This window comes from Chiroxiphia lanceolata, chromosome 2 (genome assembly GCF_009829145.1).
Source record: "Chiroxiphia lanceolata isolate bChiLan1 chromosome 2, bChiLan1.pri, whole genome shotgun sequence".
Lineage (NCBI taxonomy): Eukaryota > Metazoa > Chordata > Aves > Passeriformes > Pipridae > Chiroxiphia > Chiroxiphia lanceolata.
The window spans coordinates 10,356,084-10,382,184 of record NC_045638.1 but is presented as its reverse complement, the minus strand read 5'-3'; the positions used below and the strand labels follow the sequence as shown (position 1 = coordinate 10,382,184).

Sequence of the window (26,101 nt, the reverse complement as noted above, 5' to 3'; positions counted from 1 at the left end):
GAAAAATAAATTGCTTTAATGCCATCAAGAAATTTACCCTCACTTTCAGAGACTCTAAATACTTTGGAAAAAATTTTGGGCAGCATTATTCAAGATTTTTTGTGTGTGTTTGGTTGTTTTCTGGGGATTCATTTGTTTGGTTTTGGTTTTTTGTTTGGTTGATTGGGTTTTTTGATTTGGTTTTGGGTTTTTTAGCAGTCTAGGAATAGTGCTACAATTGGCAAAAACTATGCACACGAGCTCCAGGTGTAGCATATGAGTTCGTTATCACACTTGATTTTCAAACTATAGGTAGTGTTTTTTCTGAATAACTCTGCTTTCAATCATGAGAATATCTAGATGTGATGAAGACTATGGGTGCAAATTAGAGCCTGAGGTCAATGCAGAAGGCTTATGGTTTACCTCTGAAACACACCTGAAGGAAGGGCTAAACTCAAAGACTTCAGTCTTGAAAGGAGAAGTTTTATTTGCAGTAAAGACTATTTTTACAGTTAAATCATGGAAGTCTTTTAGGTTTTAGGAATGATGAACATATGTTTTAAATGTTTAACAAAGAAAAATTCCACTAAAGTATTTCATATATGTACTAAGTTCTTATCGAAGTAACCATACAGACATACATAGTTGTTCTGACAATTAGAGCAACAAGTCCTACTTTTCTTCATGTGACATTTCAATATAAAAATTCCTAGGAGAAAGAGAGTTTCTGAAAGGTAATCTAGAAAGGGACAGTAATGAAGAAGGAAAAAAGACAATGGAAACAGTGAATTAACTAAATACAGAGGAATAAAATCAGAGGATGAAAGGAAAAAGAAGAGAACATCTGGACAAAACTTCATGGAGAACAAAGAAATGGACAAAAATGAAGTGGAACAGGAGAACTAGAGAAACAGGGAAAACAGAAGGGTTATATTTAAAAGTGTTTGTCTTCAGAGGGCTTGTCATTCTATATATGTAATATTTTTAAAGCATAGGATGTGCAAGACACTAGGTTTCTCTACGAATTCATGTAAACCACTGTTGAACAACTTTTCTTCAGTTTATGTTCAGAGTGACTTCTTTAGGTGCTAAATCCAAGACTGACACCCAACAAGTATGTAATGTACCTGCATTTTAGAGTGACTGAATTAGGCTTCTTAGAGAAGGGTTTTTTTATGTTTGTTTTTATAAGACAGAGTTAGGAGTTCCTGAACTCTCTGAGTGTCTTAGTGTAACTATTTAACTGATTGCATCTTGAATCTTAAAGGAAAGTTCAATGTTTCCACACATTTAACACAATGTGCAAGGTCACCAAAATATTCATCGGTTCATCTTAAAAATTACTGACTCACTGCTTCAGAGAACATTAGCTTTTCCTCTGAAACTTTTGCAGAGCAACACAGTGATTAAAGTCCAGTAGAATCTGAATGTACACTTGCCTTTTCCCAGACAAGTGCACTAACTACTGGGCAAGAGATAAGACTTCTGTGTAGTAATTCTTTTTCACTTCTATTGAAAATAGGCTCACTGTGCAGAAAGCTGTGCAAGATTTATGGCAGCAGACAGAAGAAGAGTAAAAGCGAGCTTAAGTTTTGCAGCCCTGAATTACAAAGCCTGAATAAAGTGCATAAATTCTAGTAAGCAGGAAATGAATGTTCACAACTGGTGAACTTTGCACTGAACTGAACACAGCAGTGCATAAAATTTGGCATGCAGACACAGGGATTTGTCTAGACAATCCCAATGGTTTAGGCAGGCAACTGCCTTCCCCAACCACAGACTGCTCCTGAATAAGTGTCTGTGTTCAGACTTCTGAAACTATTCCTACGGAGAGGGACAAAAAGGAATTTCTGATTACTGATTTCAGACACCGGATGATATTACATGGTCCTGTGGAGCACACAATCTGAATATCTGAGTATCAGATACCCTAGTCAGGAAACAGGCAGTCTGATATTGTCTCTACTTAGAGACAATCTCTCTAGGCCTTCTGCTGCATTGATTTGCTGAAGATGAATTCAAGATAGTTACAGTGTCATAGAGTGCTGTTGGGTTTAGCTTTGAATCTACAGTAATAATTAATTATCCAATATCATTTCAGCATAACTATTTTTTGGCATTTTTGAAAGTAAGTATTTTCTCTTTGAAGTGTATCTATTTTTTATTTCCCCAGCTCTACCCAATGCAACAGGGATAGCACTGTACCACCAAAAGTAGTAGGAATCAATCCTTTTTGTATCACAAAGTTCCTGTATGATTTAAGCAACTTGGTGTTTGAGTTAAAAACTGCATTTTGCCATTTAATAAGGTGTATACAGCCGATGTTTTAAGAAGACAAAAAGGTATTCATGCCCACATTGTGGAGTAACTAGCAGGATGGTGGGAAAGCCAGTTGTAAACACTGTAAATACTGAATGCAGCTGAAAGGCATACACGAAGTCCTTTTAAAGTGTAATATTTCTTCCTTAAGATAATGTCTCATTCCTAACATTACAAGTAAACAACGCTTGCAATTGAAACTTCCTGCACCTTAATTAAGTTTGATCTATTCAAGTGCTCTGTGGAGTGGCTGAGGGTACTGGGGTTTTTTAATCTGAAAAAAAAGGAGGCTCAGGAGACCTTATTGCTCTTTACAACTACCTGAAAGGAGGTTGTGGTGAGGTGGATGCTGGCAACTAGCAACAGGGCAACTAGCAACAGGACAAGGGCAAATGACCTCCAGTTGCACCACAGGACGTGAAGTTGGGTATTAGGAAACGTTTCTTCACTGAGAGAGGGGTTAAGCATAGGAACAGGCTTCCCAGGGAAGTGGTGGAGTCACTGTCCCTGAAAGTGTTCAAAAAATAAGTAGATGTAGCACTTCACAATATGGTTTAGTGGACATGGTGGTATTTGGTTCAAGGTTGGACCTGATCATCATCGAGGTAATTTCCAACCTTAATGATTTTATGATTCTAAGGTTCCCAGGCATATACAGCGTGAAAAATGGACTCACAGCTGTTCAACTGGAGCAGCAGTAGACTTCATCAGACAGTTTCATTTAGAAAAATTAAGAGCGGGCAAAACTTCTGGAAAGAAATATCTGCAGTTCTTTGCTGCTTAAGTTGGAAGGCATATATTGTCTCACACTATGCTTTTAGATGTACTTTGCCTTATTTTATTTTAAGCCTTTAATGCAACAAAAGAAAAAAAGAAATATTGCTTTAAAGGCTGTAGCTGCAAGAACTAGGCCTTTTAGATAGATTTACTTGCACATCTTCCTTAAGCCAAGTACACAGAACCACTAGAGACCTCTGAATCTCTACAGGTAGAGTTTTATAAAGCACGCACAGAGTAGAAGAAGACAACTTCTGAGAGAGGCTAAGAACTCAAATCAGCTGGTGGAATAACATGAAAGGTTTTGAAAACAAAGGCTACCTTCTCCAGCTGTGTCCTTGTGAGGTAAATCCAATTCAGCATCTGTGAGAGGCTTTCTACAAACACCACATCTTCCCCCTCCAAGTCCCCCCAGGAAAATCTCTTTCTCCCTCTAGGATAACCTCAAAGGCACAGTTTTGGATCTGTTCTTTGTTCTTCTCAAAAGTTACCAAATCTGTACTCCTGTCTACTGGGTATACACACTGAAATTCCAGAAAAGGATCTGAACTGAGTATATTTGGTTGTGCCATCAAAAGCTCAGACCCTGCCCCTCCACGAGAGGATTCATTATGACACAAAACACAGCAGCCAGTTCAAAGCAAACAGCCATTTAAAAGAATGCTGAGCCTCCCACACACGAAGCAGCTAAACCCCCCACATAATAGACACACCATCCTCCAGTCCTGTTACAGCCATTTGTTACAAGCTTAGTAAAATAATTAAAAGCTATTTTTCCTACCTGTGGCTGTGGAGGAGTGCATTGAAAGCCAATCCATCAGACCAGCTAGTGGTGAAATTGATAACGTTGACCTGTGGGTAATTGCGAGTCGATTGGCGGACCCAGCTCAGCAGAATCATTTCACTGTTTGTCTGCTGCAGTCCAGCCATGATGTTTTTCATTACATCTTTGACCTGCAATAAAAGACAGAATTTGATCAATGATTGAACTTATTAAAAGCTGACTGTTTCTTTTTTTTTTTTTTGACACAAAAATCCTTCAGCTGCCTAGATTTCAGCCTTTAAGAAGAAAACTCTTAAGTAATTAAAGAACATAGCCACAATATAAGGGCAGCAATCAAGTCTGAATGCTTAAAGACAAGGGATATTGACTTGCTGGTCACTATTGCTGATGCATTCAGTGCATTCATCCCTGTGCCACATGAAGCATTCCATGCACAAACAGAGAACGCACATTTGTGGGTTTGCACCATTTGTGGGAACAGAGTTCATTCAAACTAAGTATTTCTTCTTGTGGTTTTCTTTGCTCTGGAAATACATCCTTAGTTAATATGATACATTATAGCAAAAGTTGATAACTGGATGAAAAGCATTCTTCTCTCACTGACGGAGTTGAAATAGTACCAAGGCAAAATAAATGTGCTCAGTGCACGGTAGATAATGTTTTTGACTTAAATATGCAAACTATATTTGCATAAATGCACTTGGATGAAAAATGAATTTCACTGCCTGCATTAAGAGAGTATTTCATATGTTTCAATTTTATTTTTTAATGAATAGTTAATATTCTTCTTTCACTAGAGAGAGCTTACCAATCTACGGTTATTATTTTATAAAAAGCCTGAGGGTTTTTAAAAATATTAGCCTGGAGTTTGACATAATGCAGTAGATTATATATTTCTTATCAACTTCTTTACTAGTGCAAGAGCACGTAAAACATCTATTCAGAATTATTCTCCTGTAGAGTGAACTCTTTTTCTTTTCTTTCTCTTTTCTTTTGCTTTCTCCATATATCTTTGAAAGACTAGCAGCTCTTTAAAATACTTCCTAAGATATAATTTAACTATAAAGTTGCTTATTCCCTTATGAAATATAGCATTTCGTTATAATTCTTCCCTTGGATTCCTCTGCAGCCAGTATCAGTCAGTCAAAGAACAACATGCAGTGCAGAAGCTACTTATGATAAAGGACGGACCACTTTGAAATTGCAAAAATTGTAAGATTACATGCAGAAGATGTAATCTGAAAGAATAATCATCAACAACAAAAATTAATTACTGTGATACTGTAGAGAAAACAGAGATACCATTGTATTGTGTATTGGTAAGTTGCTTGGTAGTTTCACAGTAATTAATTTAGTCATTTGACTACGTAAAGATATGAATTACTGAAAATACCTTGGGTTTGCATCTCAGATGCATATTACTAGAAAATATCACTGTTTTCAGTTTTTCTTTTGAGACTTAGGTATAAAGTTTAGTTTCTAAGATGGGAGGAGAAATTGATTCTCTCTAAATTTTATGGGACACATTCCTGACTTCAGTCAGAAGCAAGATCAGCACTTGGGCAGAAAAGTGCTGGCTGACATTGGGGTGAGAAGGAAGCTTTTTGAAGGCTTCTTGGTTAAGATGTACTGTTGAAAACGTAGTTCATAGAGATGTGTTCATGTCAGCCTGAAGAGCTTTTGGGAAGATAAACTCTTTCAGCATCCAGGCTCAGAAACTACAGCCATTTCAAAGTGTCTGGTAGGCTCTGCCTCATGCTGTCAGATGATGGGATGACCTCTGATACTCATTTCTCTGTTACTTCTCCTTTCTAATGTAATATATCCTGGCAGGACACAAAGCTCTAAAGTGTAGGAAACTCTGACTTCCAGAAAATAGACATACTTGCTCTTCCTGGGGAATGGGCATATGCTATGGCAATAAGAAAAGATTAAATTTTGATAGAAGGGGTGAAAAGGGCAACACAGACATCACCAAGCTGGTTTCTGGAATACCAAACTGCCAAACGGAAAGCTGTGAATGGAATGGGAGCACTGCTATTCCTGTCACAGCACTAAGAAACAGCTAAAAGCAGCACAGCCAGCCCTGGTTCACAGCAGCAGTGGATCTCTGATCCTCCCACTGCAGGACCACGTCCTGGAGCCTGTGCATCTGTAGCTCTGTGTGTCAGATGACCAGGAATACAGCATGATCTAAGGGTCTCACTACATCTTTTTAATTTAGAACCAACATTTAGGCACGTAACATTCTGTAAAACTGGCACCTGGCTTCAGGATGCCAGACCCTAGAACAGGGGGAGGGAAGAAGATAATCTAAAAGGAAAACTGTTCTCAAAGCAAGAATTTTTCATTTTTCTCTATCAAATGGGAACCTTATAGCTCCCTGATAGAATGACTTAGTATTTTTTACTTGCTATGCTTCAGGTATTCTGACTGCATAGATTACTTCTTTTATAGCTAGAACCACTAAAGTATTTCAAAGTACACTTGAAAGAACACTTTTAAGAATGTTTTCACAGATATTCAAGACATCTTTCAGAGTAAAGGATATTCTTTGCTCATTGATTCAAGGTGGATTGACAGAACCGTTAATATTTAATTTCCAAAATCAAAATTCAAAATAAAATGAAATGGTAATTCCTCTTAAAATACTGATTCTGCAACAAGTGCACAATAACCCTGATGCTTTTAATAAGTCTCCAAACAAGGCTGAAAAACTATTGAAATGCACGTCTCTGAAACATATGCCTTCTGTATATGGCTATTCTTTTGCTATTTATTTTCTAAAGTAAGTCAAGATTTGGGCCGTGACTCTTGCCAAAGACTTTTGCTAATGATTTTCTTTCATGCTTTACCTGAAAATCAGTTTGCTCTTAAAACATGACAAAAGAACTTACGCACTGCAATAGAGAATGTTTTTTTCACTCTTAAGAGAGTTTGTCAAATATAACAGTTCAGAAATTAATAGTTTTGCTCTGTTTTTACTTAGATGCTAATGCTGCAGTGAGGCTGGCATCACAGAGCTGTGAGAAAGAGGGCAGCAGCTTCAAGGAAATAGAAAGCCTGATGGATGCAGTAGCATAAAGAGCTTTGGCAGCAGGTGCTTAACTCAGAACGATGGTTCAATTTCAGAGAGACTTTTAATAATAATCTGAAAAAAACAGGCTAGATAAGAAAGGACACAATCACCACAGGGGATACAGAAAGCCATGATATTTCTACTGAACAGAAATGACAGTGGCAAGAATGAGTCGAGTCGTGTCTGCTGCGATCCCTCTACTATTGCTTCTCCTCAATGGGACTTCTGATATACACTTGGATTGGTACTGACTCACTATTCCCTTCATGCACCTTTCTTCTGCCTTTTTTTTTTTTTATTTTTACACAAAGTGGTTGACATTTTTGTAAGAGATCGTCATGTGGTCATATAAAGGCAGAGTTTATGTGATGCTGGCTGCAGGATGTGAAACGGGGTGAAAAAAGCTTCTTGCTTGTTATCTGCAACAAAATAAGTGCCACACAACTTTTTTTTTTTTTCCATGCAGGCAGATAAACTTCCTCTAGCTCAGAAAGTGAAAGTTCTGTAAAAGTAGTATTGCACCATCAAATGCAAACTACATCAGTAGCATGTATGACGTCAAGTAGGCTGTGTACTACCATCTAATTTTTTTAGGCCTTCTACAGACTACAAATAACAATAGCTGTCTTGATAAATTATCACTGAGAGTGAGATATTTTACTCAACTGTAGACATCTGGCAGATAAGTTTGGTGGCCCTGAGTCTTTATGAACAGCTTATTGTGCTCCCAGCTGCTTATTTCCAGGGGCAAATCTGCGACAGGCAAACCAGAACCAACAGAAATCAGCACCCTTTCTTAAGAAATTTAGAGCCTTGTTTCACCAGCAGTGCTGTCAGTATGTAAACAGGACAGGACAATAACAAACATATTCTAGATTATGAAAATCACTTCAAAGCTTAAAGAAAATCTGGAAAAGAACAGTCTTTCTCCACAGAGCTGTAAATAAACAAATTTACTTTGAACCATTCCAATACTTTGAGGGAAATAGGCAGCAAACCAACATCTCCCAAGTGTCCTTTTTTTTTTTTTTTTTTTTTTAAAAAAAAGAGAGAGAAAAGCCAAAATACAAATCTCTCTTTATATTTTTTTAATTATTCACCATTATGCAACAGCAACAGGTGCTATTATTTGAAATTTAATTCTAGACATATTAGAAAATTTATTTACAACATTTTGAATAAAAAGAGAAGTCCAGAATATACAGGTCACTTCCTATCAGCAGTCCATGAATAAAAATAAACTGAAACACGGAACTCAAAGGTAGATGAAACATGGACTGAATCATTATGACTACGCTGAGAAAGTGTCACAGTTTTAACTGATGCTTTGTAAATAAGATCCTTGGACTTTTCATACATGGTTAGTTCAGACTGAAGCCTTGGGTACCATCACAGATGCTGTCACAGTTATCATTAGGTTCAAGATGAGGTTTGAAAACAACCACCTGTGCCCTGCAAGCAAGAGGTGCTCCAAGAGCACGTGCCTGCTGTCAAAAAGCTCAGCAGACTATACCAGAACATAGTCTTCTGTATGTGTGTGTTAAGAGGAGTGGTAGGAACAACTGAAAAGAGACTAGTAGGTACACAGATAATACTAAAGCACAACTTTAACAGTTTGCTTCAAGATAAAATAAGAACAAATCAAAATATTAATTTGAACATGAGCAGTCAGTTCATTATTCATGCAAATTGAAACACAGTGATTGAAGGATTATTGGCAAAAGTTGCACAGCTAGGTATCATATTCCATCTGCTCTTAATAAGTAATTTAGAAGAGTTTTATGCAATTAAACTAGGAATATGGGAGACAAAGGAAAAAGTCAGTAAACTATTTGCAGCTTTTCTTTGTCACTCTCACTATATGTCCCGCAAATTTTGAATAAAAATATTCTCTTCTTCAATGAATGATGTACGTGTGATTCTGATAGGACTGTTTAATTTTTAATGTAAAGTCCTCTAGACTTTGTTTCCTACCATCTTTTCTTGTAATGCTATGAAAAACTTGTAGCTTATTGCTTGGACATGAATGGACACACTCTTAGTCCAAATTCATAGATATATACAGACTCAAAGCATCTAGATGCTAGTTCTTTTTGAATTTTGTTTTTGCTGCTGTCTCAGAATTTGTTTACTCAAGTGTCCTCGTCTACCATAATGTTTTTTACAAGATCCACATCATAATCACCCCTTTCTCTCTAAAGACAAAGGAAGCTAAATGAGCCACATCTGCTTCAATAAATTAGCAGCCTTGCAGCTTTTTAGTGTTCTAAAAATAATTCTTGGCAGGATGGGTCAGCAGCAAAAAGCAAAAAATGTGATTATTTTATTAAAATATAAAAGTCACTCTTTCTAAGATACTAAAGAGAAAAGTGACTGTGAAAGCTATATTGGTTTTGTCTATCCATTTTTTCTTTTGATAACTGTTATATATATAATTTTGCAATATCTGATGGTGAAATTACAGTCAAAAGAGCTTCTGCTAATGCTCTAAAAACTATTTTATCTTCTTAATATTCTTAATATCCTAGATGATATGTAAACAGATTGCCATAAAACTTGCTGATTTAGCACATTGCAATGTCTATGTTTACTTTGTAAGTTGTTGCTGGATAATAATGGGAACAAGATCAGTGGAATAAAAGTACTTCATGGAAAGTAAAGAGCAATGCCACTCACCTGCCAGTGGAGGATTATATTCCAGATCAAACCAAGGGTCAGCTTATGATTTCCATCCACAATGTCTGAGCTCCCTATATTTACCAAATCAACCTATTAGAGAAACCAAAAATAATTGTATAAGAAAAACAACAAGCATAAGAGATTGGAGGGAGAGGGAGGGATGGGTTAGGGTAAACATTCCATTTGGCTTCTGTTGTTCCATAAAGATAAAACTCGTGTTTTACAAATGGCACAATTAATGTTCTGGAAAAAAGCCATCAGTGATCTGGAGTTCCAATTATTCCAGTTATAGCATGTTGTGAAAACACAGAATTAAAAGTAACAGTTAATAATAACTCAAACTCTTTTATATTAAGCCTCTACAACTACAAATCACAAAACTGATGGGAGACAGAAAAACTCCTGTACTATACTTCATGCTACCTTACATAATACAATTTTCTGAAATTCACACATACACATATAGACAGAGTAAGAACCTACAAACCCAAGATATTGTTCTACATATTTAGATTAAAATAGAACTTAAATTTTCCTTAAATAATATCTATAAATTATAAGGAAAGGCAGGTTGTGTTCTGGAATACAGATAAAGCAGTGATCATCATCTAAGCAAGTCTTTTACACATTAGTTCATCCAGTAATGTTGTTTTCCATAATTATATCATGCATCTGCAGTTTCATAATGCATCTTCCACTCTAGAATACTCTTTCCTGCATATGTGAAATGATCCTTCACTCTCCCCCATTTTTCATGCTATCTAAATAAAGAAGCCAAATACAGGGATGTGAGTGCAAGACAGTATAAGCACTTTTGGATAGAACTATGACGCTAAAATTTGCATCCTTGCTGTTTCATAGATGCCATTTTTCATGGTCAGAACTGATGTTTATATGGAAAAGTACCCCATTCCTTCACAAACTACAATCTGTGTATCTCTGCTGAGCTGCTGAAGTTTTTTGAAGTTACAAAGTTGTATCTGTAGATTGCCTAAAGCTTTTGCACCCTCAAAATAAGCTGCTTTTTTTTTTTAATTATTACTATTTCAATATATCTATGTATAGGTTATTTTTATGAATTCATACCAGGTAGATATTTTATCAAGAACTCTAAAACTCTCTTAGAGCTCTTTTCTTTAAGAATTGCACAGTTTGTACTAAAAACATACGAGACTGGAATTGACTCTAACCAACAGTGTCTTGGAACATTTCCCAAATGGATCTTAAGGAACTTAACCTAAACCTATATTGGGGCAACCCCCACGTCCCCCACATTGCCCCCACAACATTCTTGCCTTTCTATAGGAACGAAAAAACCTGTAAAATACGTTGAGTGGAAGCAGCAGCATTTTTCAGTGTTACCACCCGGATGACAGCAGAACCTCAGAGCAAGAATAGCACATACCAGCAAAAAAAAAATCTAGATTACTCACAGGCTTTAATTAGCTTTAGAGCCATTGATTTTGCATTCCTGAAGTCCCATAGAAATCATTCATCAAGCTTTTGACGGTTAAGGAAACTATTTCATAGGCAGGTCTTTTGGCTTCACAATAATAAGTATGAAGTATATCTCTACATATATACTATGCTACTTTTTATATTGTGTACAGTTTATGAGGGTTTTATTATATGAATATGATGGCCCCTGGATGACCACTTCACTTTCTAAAACAATGTTTTTTCTTCTATCTTCTAAAATTGGAATACTCTCTGGTTTTTTCCCATATTTGAGAGGGACTACTATTGTGTTCCAGAAACTGAATGAATAGCACATTAATGGACTTAGATGGTATGTATTGAATACTTCAAAAAGCATTTGCTGTGAACATTTGTAACCAGGTATGCAGTCAACACCTTCTTGTATACTGTGAAATAATGCACTGATGATTTTTTCCCAATAAGGTCAAATGTTGCAGATTTTGAATAATTAGAAGCTTTTTCTACCATTTATTTACATGAAATTCCACTAAATAAAAATCAAGCGGGAGGTCTTTATGCCAATATTATAAGGTCACTTTCATTTATGCACAAATCTTTAGATGGATTATCTTAGATTTATAAAATAAATAGCTTTATTCAGCAGTTGAACTCAAGCATGTTTAGTGACCTACTGCAGCTATCAAGAAATCCAATATAATAGGCAGCACAGAATACATTATCTTTGTTCTGTCACCTCTTATTGTTAAGTTTAAGTGAGTGTTATAGTTTATTTGAATTTATTCTTGAGAAGGATATATGATAAAATTAGTTGGTCACTGGAAATGTCTGTTGAAGTTATGGGTCCATCAGAATGCTGGCTTAAGGAAGATACTATGAGAATGTTTATTCAATAATGATGCACAGGATACTGGCTTGAAAAGTCAATCTTCACAAAGTAGAATCGAAAGTGGATTTGATATGATTAATGCTTTGAACCATGAGGAACCTCTGAAAATTTACGAAAAAAATTTATTGTCGTAAAAGCCTTGTTTTTTCAGACTTCAAAACTGTCGGAGGATGTGAGTAGGTATTTTGATAGATAGCACCTTGTAACCAGTTATGGATGACTTCTAGTAATTAACTTTTAAAAATCTATTTTAAACACCATGCATTAGCATAAAATCCTGCATGTTGATCTATCTTCAGAAATCATCCATTATAGATGTATTATTCAAAATTTGCTGGAAGAGGATTTTAAACTCTTTAAAATACATTCACCCCTGATGCCGAAAGACAAAGTATCCAAGTCACATTAATAAAACTGCCTTGACTCCAGTATTTGTATACTATAGACCAAAGTTTGATTCAACACCTACAAAATATTTTGTATGCTGTCTATAGGATGTTCTGAGCCTGTCTGGCTGAATACTTACGTTATTTCTCTGCAAAACCTGGAGTGCTTTGTTGACGTTGTTCAGAGCATGAACTCTTGTGGAGCCCTTTTCTTTTGCCTACAAAGAAAGTAAAAGAAATTTGACTGTCCAAAATCAGAATCGAGTACATTACAGGTATCTCAAATCTTATATTACACCTGTAGTTTTCATTTCATAGCTTTATAACAAGAGACTATTACCATACAGTGGGCTTATGCAGCTTCCCAACATGGAATAGAGTTAATTGTGAAACAAACTGGATCCACATTTAGAAGGTAATTTGGTACCTTGACAATTTTCAGTGAATGAATCATTGAAATGAATATAAAATCAGTTAATTCCAGATTCTATTTATCATGATTAGTTGTATTCTGCATGGCAATTTAGGATCATTACTATGGCAACTAAACAGATAATCATCAGTCTGTTTAATATTTATTTACAAATATATTATCTCTGGATTTTAATTCTCAAACTCCAGCCTGCTTCACTACTTTTTAATGAGAAAGTTTCAGAGAAAGATGCTAAGCTTACCAAGTCCAACCAGAAACACAAGAGAGGAGATTCAGAAATATGTGTGACATGTCACTTTAGAGTTTCCAAGTTGATAAGAGCAAGCTGTTCTGTCTTTTCAGGCAAGTACAACTCCCACACATAGACTGTATGTATGAAATTTATTAACAAAACATTCTAATTCTACACATTAAATGTTATTCCAGCTAAAATCTAGATATTTAAATGAACCCTGCCTCAGTGTTGTTTCTCTTTGTCCCACTTCCTTAATAAGTGCAAAGAACAAAGTAGAATATTTTCATTTCAAATATATGCCTAGCAAAGGGCTACTGGCTATTACAGCTCTCAGTCACAACGTTTTCTCAATTTCAAAAGGAAATAAAACATATTCAGATCCCTAAAAATAGTTTCCACAGGTCCTCATCAATGGCAGAAATTAATGAATATCACCTACTACACTTATCACAACATCAGTAAATGTGTTAAATATACAATATACAGTAAATGTGTTAAAAAACACATACAATTTTTTGGCCTGTAAGGCATTCCAGGAGCTCCAGAAGTCTTCGTCCATCTCGAAAATCATCAAGAAGGTCTTCAATGTAACGTCTTCCAAACTGAAACGAAACAATAGGTCTAGTTAGTTTGAGCACAAAAAAAAAAAAAAAAAAAAAATTATGTATGACACAGAGTAAAAGAGGAAAGTACAACTAAACTCACAGGATTCTTTCAGACACATTGGTTTTAACAGGGTTCTAATGCTTAAGAGAGATGTGCTTACCTAATTTCAAGTACATACCATTACTTCAAACAAATAAAGCGGAACTGAATACTAATAAAGCTAGAACACAAACTACACTTGGCAATAAAGGTGCAAATCAGGAGAAAAAATTTGGAAAAATAATTTGCAAAGAAAAGAAATGGGAAAGAAACAAAAATACCCCAAACACACAAGAAGTGATACCAAATTGAGTGCCTAGTAAGTGCTCCTTCATGGGACAGAAACAAACTTGGAATTATGCAGAGGGAGATAAGTCTTAGGCTTAGTCTACTAAAGATCGAAGAAACATATCCATGTTAATAGGACATACTTAGAATTGTACTGAATCAGAGCCTCACTGCTGTAACTGGCTAAAAGGCATCTTATACTTTGTCCACAGCATCAGTGAAAAATGAAAGGAAATATCTGAGATTTTTCCCCACATGACAATGATGAAAAATTATTCACTCTGTCTAAAATTCTAGCTAAGTTTATGATCCAATGCTTTGACTAGTGCATTAAAAATATAGAAATATAATTTTTTTATAGTTTAGTCACTGCACAAGTTTTATGAGCACCCATCAATTTTGAAGTGGTTTTGTATGTATGAGAGCTATTGAGAACCACTATAAAAAACAGTGATTATTTTCTGCAGTGCCAAGTAGATTCACATGTCCACATTATTTCTAATTTGTGAAGTTTGACAGATGCTTTGATTGATTTGAGAGGAAGCATCTGTACTTTAATTTGCTAGAATCGACACTGTGCTGACCTACATTGCACATCTTCCACTTTTACCACAGAGCGACGTAGAATTGGGAATCCATATTACACAGAAAACATTTGCTTTCTTGTCAGCAGTGTTGTTCTGCTACTCACTGCAACGCTCATTAGAGCTAGCTGGGAATTTTATGAAAACCACATTTTGTTAGAAAGTACCAATTATTTTGGAAGGTTTCTTAAACAGAGGACAGAATTAAGGACAGTTTTCAGTGCTAAATTAATTTTTTCCCCAACCAGTACAAATTTATGAGTACAGCACAGACTTCAGTGCTATTAGCTGTTCTGCCATGACTCCATTTTCCTTTCTCTCAGACTGCTCTTCTAAGCAAGAGCTTCTTTCAATCCTTCTTTCGTTTTTTTAGTAAGGTCTTGTTTCTGTTTCATGGAACGAACAAATCCAAAACATCATAAATTTTCTACGGCACTGGGAATCCCTATTTTCTAGCCAGTTTTTAAGCCATGCACAACTCATTCCAACTAAGGTAATTTCTAACACACATGCTGCCACTCTATTACCCAAAATATCTGAAAACCAATACTGAATAGATTCACATATTATTTACTTGGACTGCTCAACATCTCGAATTATTTGTTTAAGTAATAACACCCAGCAACTCTATTTGCTGCCTCGCATATAGTATGAGAAATAGCTTTATAAAAATGTTTTAAATTATGGTGTGGAAAATTGTGTGTCATTATGCAAGTCATGTACAGAATTCCTGAAGTTGTTGGACAAATTTAACACTGAAACATACAACTGAATCAGAGAGACCTTATTGTGTCTTGCAGAACAAAAGTCACTTTTGCAGAGGGGAAGTGCACTCTAAGGGAGCACTATAAGACAATAGGCCCTTCTTCTGTTACACCATGAAAGAGTTGTGCCCATAACGTTGCTGACTCTCCCTGGGAATTTGAGCACAATGACATATTGATAATAGAATATAATTATATTAGTTTGTATCATACAGGAAAAACAGAACTAGCCTTCATAATGCCTGCATCTCTGTCTTTCTTCCTTTTTGCAGCGTTTAAGCTATTCATAAAATTTATGTTGAAATCTAGACAGTCAAAAAAGTCTGCTTAACAAATAATATGGGTTTTTTGGTAAAGTTTTTAGAAAAAAAAGAAACACACAGCATGGTAGCATCCCTAACAGGACATATTCATTACAAATGTATTACAAGTAAACCTTAAACCAAAAGTTCCATTGATTTTTTAGGGTCTTGGAAGAATATCTTCCATTAATCACAACTAAAAACGCCTTAAGACACCTTACATCGCCACACATATCATCCTAAACCTCAAGAAGGTCACTATTTTTCTAGCAACAAGGTAATTAATTCTTCTTTCTCAAGTAGATTGAATGTCTTTTATGGATCAAAATTGCAGTAAGTCTTCAGATACAAAGGTCTCAAAAGTTGCATCAGACAAATTTATTGTGTCATTGAAAAGTGTTTGTCAACTCAAACCTTTGAAAACTCAAAACTTGAAAACCAAGCATGGCTAGTTAACGGCTTGCCAAACAAATGCCTAGTTGCTTGTTATACATTCCTGTTGAAAATAACCTTTTAAAAAACTTTTTTAGGTTTTACCCATCACCCTTTACCTACAGAGGAATGAAAATGTTCAGAAGACTCTCCCTTGCATGTTGATTTGTTACTTGTGCTATATTAAAAATTTATCCAAAACCTAATTTTAAAAATTGCCCAAAGCAGCTGCATGCTGAATTGTTGGTTCCCATTTATTTTTTCTTCTTCAAAACCACAATGATGGAAGAGATGGGGGAAACAAGAGAGAGTATAGGACAGAGGAAGGACTGCAGATGCTGAATGTGAAGCACAAGATGACTTTTCATGAGAAGTAGAAATTCCTTTCTAGAAGTAGAAGAAAAACAAAATCCAAGACAAGACTTTGCTAAAATCTTAACTACTAGAAAGAATAGCTATTTAAGTATACGGTAGTTTTATGTATTTCTGTCTTCATGCTAAATGAAGGCCAAAACACAAACTTTCTTGGTTTAGCTGATGGAGCTGTTGGCTGCAACTGCTGACCCTACATAACACAAGGGGACCTGAAGGAAATCCAACGGATTTATTTTAAAAGAAAATCAGCATAAGATATGATTCGGAAGAGAAGATTCCTTTTTCATCATGGATTAAATTAACCTTCAAATTTAAATAAGGACTGAACAAAGGAATTCACAAATTACACTGGTATGGAAAAAAACATTAACCCCTACCCTACACTACATCATGGTCAACTACACAAGCCTTAGTCTTAGAATTATGGAGCACTGTACAATTAACATGGGAGGAAAATGTGGAATTTGCAATAGAGTCCTCCCCCAGGTGTTATAAGTGAGTGAAGCATACTTAAGAGTATTCTGTGTGCTAACTCAACCTCAATATTATGTAGACTGAAACATCTCAAGTGTATACATGTTCCAAGCTTAGCAACTGAAACAATTTTATGCCAAAGAACATTACCTAAAAACTCAGAAGCTGGTGAAAAACAAAAAAAAGAAAAAGGAGAATTGGGAAATAGATTGAAATTAAGTGTTAAATTTGTATTTGCAAATTTTTTTATTTGAATATATTTAGATGTCTTAAAACATCAAGCTTCATCCTACTTATCTCACTACTGTCTACTTTCATTGTCATTCCTGTGTTCTTCTTTCCAAAGAAATAACAGACCTCATTGTCTCTATGTAAATTTAACAAATAAATTTTATCAAAAAATTAAATTATTTAATCAGCTCGTTCATCAGATACATAATCAAAGAAATTAGTATTGTGGGAAGTATTACATGAAAAGATGGTATTCTACGAGAAGCACTCTATTCAGAGCTAAATGCAAATCAGTAATTGTGAAAGAAATACAGAGAACACCATAAAAAAATTAAAAAATAACTTGTCCAGAGAAGGCACAAAGACATCTGCTCATGGACATCGCCCCTCCGACGAGTAAAAGCTCTAAAAATTTTGATTAGCATAAAACTGTTAGCAGATGTTATATTTTAGAATAAATTAGCATAGGCAAATGCTATACTAAAGGAAAATAGGGCAAAGGGAAAGGAAATAGGAAGGGGAAGGAGGTGGAGAAGAGAGGGGAAAGGAAAGGAAGGGAAGAGGATTAAGAACAAGTGTCGAGGTTTAAGGGGGACCTCAGAGAGGACATGAGGAAATAGGATTGAAAACATACCCCAACTCTAGAGACATGGGTGTGGGAATGGCAGGGAAAAGAAATCACAAATTTTTGCTCCAGTCTCCAGTGGACAGTTTCCCAAGCAGAATGAAAGGGCTCATTATACTCCTGACTCTGTGGAAACAAGCTCTAGTCCATTTCTACAAGAAGGAAATGTGGAACCATGTGATCGGCATTAGAGAGACCTTGTCTCCAGTCAGGTGGAGGAGAGGGATAACCAGGTTCACTGGACTGTGTAGATTTGAGGTCCTGGCACGTCAACCCCACACGGGGCACCAAAAAGAACTGTTGTGGTTTAAGCCCTGTTGACAACTACACACTCACTCAACCCAACCCAGGGGAATGGGGTTTGGCAACTGTCAGTGGGTGGTGAGCAACTGTGTTGTGCGTCACTTGTTTTTCTTGGGGTTTATCTCTCTATTTATATTTTTAATTTATTATTATTATTATAATCTTCCTTTGTTTCAATTATTAAACTGTTCTTATCTCAACCTACAAGTTTTACTTTTGATTCTCCTCCCCATTTCAGTGGGAGGTGGGAGGTATGTGGAGTGGTGCTTAGTTGCCAGCTGGGCTTTAACCACAAGAAGTCATAAATTTTATCCCACAAGCAAAAAGCGTAGAAAAGTAATTCTATTTCCTGAGATTCATAACCACTCAAAATTTCAAACAATGAGTCCATAATAACAACTCCGGCAAAATGCGTGATAACAGAAGACTGAAACACAACTATTATTTGAGGTTCTTTAACATGCATATATTTTTTTCTGTTTTATAAAAATTTCATGTAATAGAGATATTTCTACGTTTTTTTTCTCAGAAAAATTACAAAGGGTAAAAAGCTTGGCTAAGGAAGAGATCTCTGACTTTTCATTTTCCTTTGCAGACAAGTATGCATTTAGATTATACTGTTTATTTGAGGTAGACTAGACTCTAAGAAGATTATTACAGTAAGACAAGTTGGATTCTATTTCTTATGAATTTTACAGTATTATTGGCTTATTATTATCAATTCATATGGGAAATCTAGCAACTGAAACAATCAACAGATGGAGAGAGACAGAGAATAAATTAAAAGAGTAAAAGGCACTGTAAAGACAGGGAATTCAAGGTTTAGCACGGCATTAGACAAAAGATTTAAGGTTATATGAGGTGTAAATAGGAAAGATCATCTTACAATAGAATGAGTGGACATGGAGGTCCTTCAGAGTCTCAGGACAGGTAAATAACTGAGATTTTAGCTTGGGACAAGACCTTTGTTTCCATTAGGCACAGGAAACCTGGACTGCAGAGCCTGGAAGGGAGGTGCAATGCATTCTATCTGTGCCTGCAGCTTGCAGGGTTGTGAAACAAAGAGCAAGAGGTTCCCTGCAGTTTAGCTGGGACCTCAGACTAGTGATTGACTGCTAAAAAATGAAAAGACAAAAATTAAAAAATACAACCCAGAAAGGCAGAATGACATAAATCATAAGTCTTCATATAATTTTTTGAAATTATTTTTGCAAGTCCATTCTGTGGATCTGTAAATGTTGCTGAATAGACATCAGTAGGAAAGAAATAAAAACTTAGTTGGCTTACAGATGTTCCCCTTAGTAAGACTCTAAAGAATCAGCCTTTTCTTGCAGTCAAAATATTTGATGCTTCACTCTGTGAAACAATAAAGAAAAGCTATTGAGCTAATCTCAGCAGATCTTTTAAGTCACTTTTAATAAAAGAAGGACTATTAATACTTGCTCTTGCTCTGCTAAATATATTAAAAATTCAATTTCTCTCCCCAACATTCTTGTTTATGGTTTCTTCAATTCGGCTGGGAAGTTCCATGGAAGTGACTGACATTTTCTTTCATTGATGCTGGATTACTATTACAGCAGCAAAAGATACTGTCCTAGTCATGAGGGAAAAAAGATGCAGCAGACATAGTTTAATTAGGCCATTGGTTTATGGACCCATGGGAAGCACCAAACAATAACTTGAGCCACCCAAGCCATCCTTTCTCCCTTCAACATTTTTTCCCTGTTAGAACATGGAGGCATCCACTCTGCTCCAGGTGAAACTCTGTGTTAGTCAGTTGGAAGCCAAACACTGCACAAGTGGTTTGCCTCTCCGCTGTCAGACATGTTTCCCAGGCTTTGGGGTAGACGCTTTTTTTTGCTCTCTAACTTAATTTTCCAAGGAAATACATAGAAGGTAACTGATGAGTGCCAGTGTTTTAAAAATGACTGCTACTGAGCAACTGTGAGGAAGGTGTACAACCCTCCTCTAAAGAAGCCACATTCTTCTCCCAGTCAGAGAACCAAATGTTCTCTGTGCCTTTCAACAAGGTAACTGTCATGAGGCTTGCAGCAGGCACAGAACGCCCAACTCTGTCCTTAAAGAGTGATCTAGGGGCAGGTCTTACCAACTGTCTGAAGGCAGTTCATGTTTGTGGACAGGACAAACACTTGCAGAGAAGAAGCTGGTTTCATATCCAGACCCTGAAGTTAGGTAATGACACCAGACCCTCCTGGGATTTCTGCACAGTTCTTGTAAAAGCATGTTTTCCCCTCAGCTTAAGGACTCATTCTACTTTTCTAGTGTCATGACAGAGAAGGATATTTGCACACCCTCAAGTTTCTGAAGAATACTGTGTTATTTCAATTCTAAAATAAATTAGAAACTCCCATGTATAAAAGAAATTCTCAAAGTTATGTTGAAATCATCCCCATCGCTTGGACCACTGAAATTAGTAAATTATTTGCTCTGAAAGCAAAAGGAGTTTTTAGACACATGGCACTTTAAAAGTCAAAGCCAAAATAGTTATTTTATATCCTATTTCGATATAAAATTTCCTTATGAGGTTTATTCAATACAACTTGAATTCACTTTATCTAGATATTCTATCTTTCCTATTAATGCCATTTGAAAATGAGATTTTGAAATGAAGCACATCACAACCCAGATTATTTTTTCAAGTTCAGTGGTTTATATTTTTTCATAAGACTAAAACTAGATTAAGGGCATATATTAATTGTAATAGCATGATAATATTAAGAAACTGAAGATCTATTTAGAACAACAAAATAAACCTACTGATATAGTCCCCAGTCACAGTAGGAAAAGTACAATGATATCAATGGTAGTTTTTTAATAGCACTACAATAGATATTATTTTTTAAGAAGTTATATAATCCATAATATCAATTGCTAAAATGAAATTGTATAATTTCAGTTCTTTTAATATTATTTTTCAAAAGGTTAACTGTTTCCAAAGAAGAAAATATGTTTTAAACAGTTCATATTGCTGACTGTGTGTAGATCATAAACACACAGATGAAAGCATGAACAATTTTTCATTAAAAATTTGATGGACCAGTTTTAAGCTGACAGAGATGGTATAGCCACCTCTGGACATCCACATCAGAATGTGGCAGGTTTTGTACTCAGATACTTGCTAACAAAGAAATAAACAAAATATTATTATTTAATATATGTGGGTATATTTCATAATTAAGTATATAAGTTTCCTTAAAAATATTTAAAATTACACCAAGTTTCTGTTGGGTAAGCAGTGGGCATCTACTGCATTTGTTTTAAACAATACAAAGCTTACAGGGATACACAAAATAAATCTGGCAGCTGCATTTGTTTTAAACAATACAAAGCTTACAGGGATACACAAAATAAATCTGGCAGCTCTCTTTTTCACCAGTTGAATCTAGCCAGCTAATATCGTTGAAGCATTTCCTATTTTGCAGTATATGGTGTTCAAGGCCATTAAAGACCGGATGATTGGCAACAGGATCAAAAGAAACCTTTGTGGGAATGAATATGCACTCAGCAAGCTCCTACAAGGTTTGAAGAATGAGTTATGAATTCAGAGTCAAGAATAGGAGCTTCTTTTGACAGTACAGGTGGCTTCATGCAACCTGTAATTGACTCCAGTGAGGCTGGTTTTTTTTTTCAAGTAGTCATATAATGATGCTTCCCACTCTGCAAAGAGAGCTATAAGGAAGAAAATTACCATAAACTAACAACTAAATTTATTTATAGTGTTATCTCAGATGTAACTTTCAGTAAAAGATAGAATGTTAATTATATTTACATGTTTGAGAACATTTGTATTGTTTTAATTTACAGTGTGTAGGTATTTTTGAGGCTATAGAGGGTAGAGTTTTATAACAGCGTTTTTAAACACTGGGAGCTACAAAGATTAAAATGCAGGGTTTCTGAAAGGAAGAGCCATCCCACTTTCCAGTGGAGAAGCACAAACTGTATCTAGCAGATGCTAAATGCAACAATTTTGGCTAAAATTCTCATTTAAGGGAGCAACAGTTTCACAACAGACTGTTTCTATGAATATTTGTTATTCAAATAATTTATTTTTTACACATGGTTATTAGAAAACAGAAATAAAAAGGAATGTCTTTAGTCTTCATGAAAATATCAAGCTTTAGTGCAAAATCTCAGACAGTAGAGAAAGATTCTGAAATTTTTGTCTTTTGTTTTACTGATGCTCTGAATCTTAGAGAACAGGTTAATGTTTACTTAAAGAGGTACAGAATATTGCACATACTGTCATTCCTCACATATGAAGATGTCCTTTCTCAGGGAGTTTGGATTCTCCATTTATTGAGAGACAGGCTTTAGCAATACTTTTCCCATCAGTTTAGAGCTTAAATCCTGGCTTAAAAGAAAATGACGAGAGAAATTTCAAAATTTTACTTTGGAATCCCTTCAGGCACATAATCTTTTCTTTAAGAATAAATAAAACAAACAAACCTCTTCTGCTGTCTATACATGTAATAGGCAAATAGTCAAGCTTCTAAGTAAGTGTGATGGTAATCAAACAAGACAAAGTTACGGCAATTTTCATCAATAAGAAAACAAAAGGAACAAACTCCCTAAGTCATTGTAGCAAGTCATCCAGTTTGCTTGATGTGCCTTTGTCTATGGAGGAAGTGCAAAAAGCAAGAGTTCTGGCATTTCTTGTCACGCTTCTATTCACACTAATTCTTATATTTTTTTGCCTTTCATTAACATTTCTTGATTAAGAAATGCCTGTCCGGTATTTTGATTTTAACAAAAAAAATAAAAAGGAATGATTAAAGGGAATGGTGGTATCATAGAGAAAATAAATAGGTAATGATTATGTATTTAGTCTGCATCAGTGAGTAGTCACCCTCAAGAACTAACACAACTTGGTAGTCAAATAAAAGCTAAATTCTTAGTATATCTGAGGTAGTACTGCTTGAAAATGTATTTTTTTTCAAACATATTTTCATGGACTCAACTGAACCTTTAGTACTGGCATACGAGTGGATGACTCATCCTCCCTCCTAGAGTCACAAACATCTAATCAAACTCATTACACTTTCTGGCACACACACATAGTTACTCCCTGTCATTTTGCTACATGAAATAGTTAAATAATTAAATAATCGCTTTAAATATTGCCATTTAAAGGTGGAGCAATGGGAAAATCCATGCAACCACATCTGAGCTGGCTGGTGATCATATTCACGTGGTGAAAAGGAAAGATCAGTATTTATTTATTCAGCATGGAGATTACTTCATTAACTTAGGGCCTAGGAGGACTAAGCTTGTTTTTGCTGTACTGTGTCAAAGCCCAATTACATGAATACTACAACCAAGAACTGTTCTGGGACTTCCTCTACACCCACTGTTCTTATTCCCAATAAGCTTGTTTGCAGTAAATGGGATATTAATTTAAATGACATGCTTAAAAGAGCAAGTATATCCTATCTGCTTGAGCTCAGGTAGAAGTTTAAATTATGTTCTTCCACTTTTTTCCCCCATCTGGAGAAGTCAAACATAATTTTACAGAGACTGAAAATCCATCACATGGTGAAATAAAGGGATACAGTTTTCCAATACAGTCCATTCTTTGGCTTAAATCTTTTTATATATTAAGATATATAGATCATTATCTGAATGTGAGAAATTAATTCCTATTAAAAAGATAACAAAACAAAACACCAACCAAACAGACCCAACATCTCTTTCTTGAAATCACAATTTCCACTTGATCTACTACTAAAAAGTAGTAGTCTGTTGTAGAGGTTATTATCTATAAGTAAAATTTCAAGACATTCAGAATGAAATAACAGAAAGAGGACAGTATTTGAAAGGGAACAGAAGAACACTATAACACACAGTGAAACACCAGGGAATGAGGTCATTCAAAGAAAACTTCTGTTTCTTTTGACGAATTCAAATGTACACATACAGCAGTCTGCTGGTCTGTCAACAGCAGGCCCCCCAGGCTGAGCTGTGAGTGTGGCACCACTGCTGCTCACCCCGATCTCTGACTGCCATTCTCTTACTGCTGGACAGCCCAGTCTGCTCCTCATTTCCCAACCATTCTACTTCTTACCCTACATCAGCAATGAGGTCCATTTTCAGATTTTATGAATGACCAGAAGCATGTTATAGTTGGATTTTACATTATCTGATAATATATGCCCATCACTCTGGCACTCCTTAAAACCTCAGATTTTATTACCCCATATTGGTGCCAATACTGTGATTTGGTATGCTCAAGAGGTGAGGAACAGGAAAAAAAAAAGAAAAAAGAATATTTATTTGTTTCTTCTGTTTATATTTTTTCTTGTCTTGTAGTGTTACTAATGTAAATAGTGTATGCAGGTAACATATATATTATATAGCTTTCTTACATTGAAAATAATGTAAATTTTCAATTTTTCCTTCTCACTCTCCACAGCTCATCAAACCACACATAATTGTTTATATGGTAAATAAATAACTGCTCACAATACTAGAAGACATGTTGACTAGATACTAAGTTGATATTTCTATTACTATTGCACATTATTGTCTGCAAATATGTTTTAACATATTTGTTATGTTTAACATAATAAGTTGCTGTGTTTTGGCTACCAGCAGGTACCAGGCATATGGACCTTAAATCATAACTAATTATGGTAACTTAGTGAAAATGATTGGCACATGCTTATTTTGTAATGTCTGGCAATAAATGACTCAGATTCTAAAAGGAATTTATGTAACAACTTGCATTTGGGTATCTGGACCCCTTTTCATAATTAATAAAAACAGCAATATGAGATGACTCTCTCCTTAAAGCCAATCATCTAAAATTTACTGCAGTACAGTGAATAAGAAGGAATTAATGAGACTTTGGTCTGCATTTTAGTTGCATTTTTTGTGTTAAGTAATAGCTCATGAATGGCTTCTGAAATCTGTGTATCTTTTTGTTGGATTATACCACGTTGTGCTCATCATTTAGCTACTTAAATACATATATAAAGTGTACTGATAATGTAGCGTTTGATTTTAATCTCAATTGTTTGCTTAGTACTCTTATAAAAATAGTGCAATGAAAAGAGTAGCACTCAACCTGAAACCCCACAAAGGAAATAGATGATCACCAACCAGTCTACAAATACATAACAGCAACCTTGAAGACAGTGGAATAAATCAGTATCTAAGATGTACCACCCACCTGAACAATTTAGAACAGGTTGGTTCTCCAATATAAAAAGAAGAAATAATCCTTTGGACCATGGAAAACCACACATATCACCAGAGGTACATGATGGAGCTTGGGGAAGATTGTTTTGGCTTCCAGACTCAGAGTACTGCTGAACTCAGAGTAGTCTCAGAGACTAAAATATGCAGCCATCAGGGCTAAGTGTCACATGAAACCCACAGTATCATACACTAAAAGCTTGACCAATGGAGTTCCACATATGTGCTGCAGATCTTACCATCTTCCAAAATTAGAATCCTTTTCCGAAACTGAGAAAAGAGTAGCCCCCAAAATATCTCCGAATGCATAAACCAAGGGGGTGTAAGAGAAAAGGCATGGGACAATTATATTTTTCCTTTCAACAGTCCAGTCAAACCTTTTCTGAAAGAAAAGAAGGTTGTGCTTTGACATGAAGAAGTCTTAGAAAAAGCTTGGGAGTTGCATCTTTTTTAGAAGAATTCTGGACAACATTGCCACCACCAGTAGCCCAGCATCAATATCAATGTTTTGAGTCTTAGAAGTCCCCACACCTTATTGCCCTGGGTACACAAAGAGGAACCTCTGCAGCATGGGCACCCTCTTTGGCTTGCCTAGGTGAGATTTCCAGTGGCTGGTCCTGAACAGCCTGCAGGGCCACACATCACTCCTGCCAGCATTAATGCAAAAGGGGACACTGGTTGACTCAGCACACACCTCTCAGAATTACTGGGCCTTCAGGAATTAGTCATGCAAACGTCAGCACAACACATGGACTGTGTGTGGACATGGTGTGCGTAACACTGAGAGAAAGCAGGTTACACAGTGCATGGGTTTATACAACTGATGAAGTTCACTCAACTGCTGCTATCCCTGTTAATCAGATATT

General features: G+C 35.7%; 1 protein-coding gene across 9 annotated transcripts in view; it reads right to left on the bottom strand.

Moving 5' to 3' along the window:
* DMD (dystrophin) overlaps positions 1–26,101 on the bottom strand; it is a 922,945-nt gene that overhangs the window by 789,077 nt on the left and 107,767 nt on the right. For all 9 annotated transcript variants that reach the window (XM_032679549.1, XM_032679551.1, XM_032679556.1 and 6 more), the window contains 4 exons: positions 13,507–13,599; positions 12,470–12,547; positions 9,615–9,707; positions 3,857–4,029 (listed from right to left, as the gene is read on the bottom strand). In XM_032679549.1, the coding sequence (XP_032535440.1) occupies positions 3,857–4,029; positions 9,615–9,707; positions 12,470–12,547; positions 13,507–13,599 (437 nt within the window). The remainder of the gene's footprint in view (positions 1–3,856; positions 4,030–9,614; positions 9,708–12,469; positions 12,548–13,506; positions 13,600–26,101) is intronic.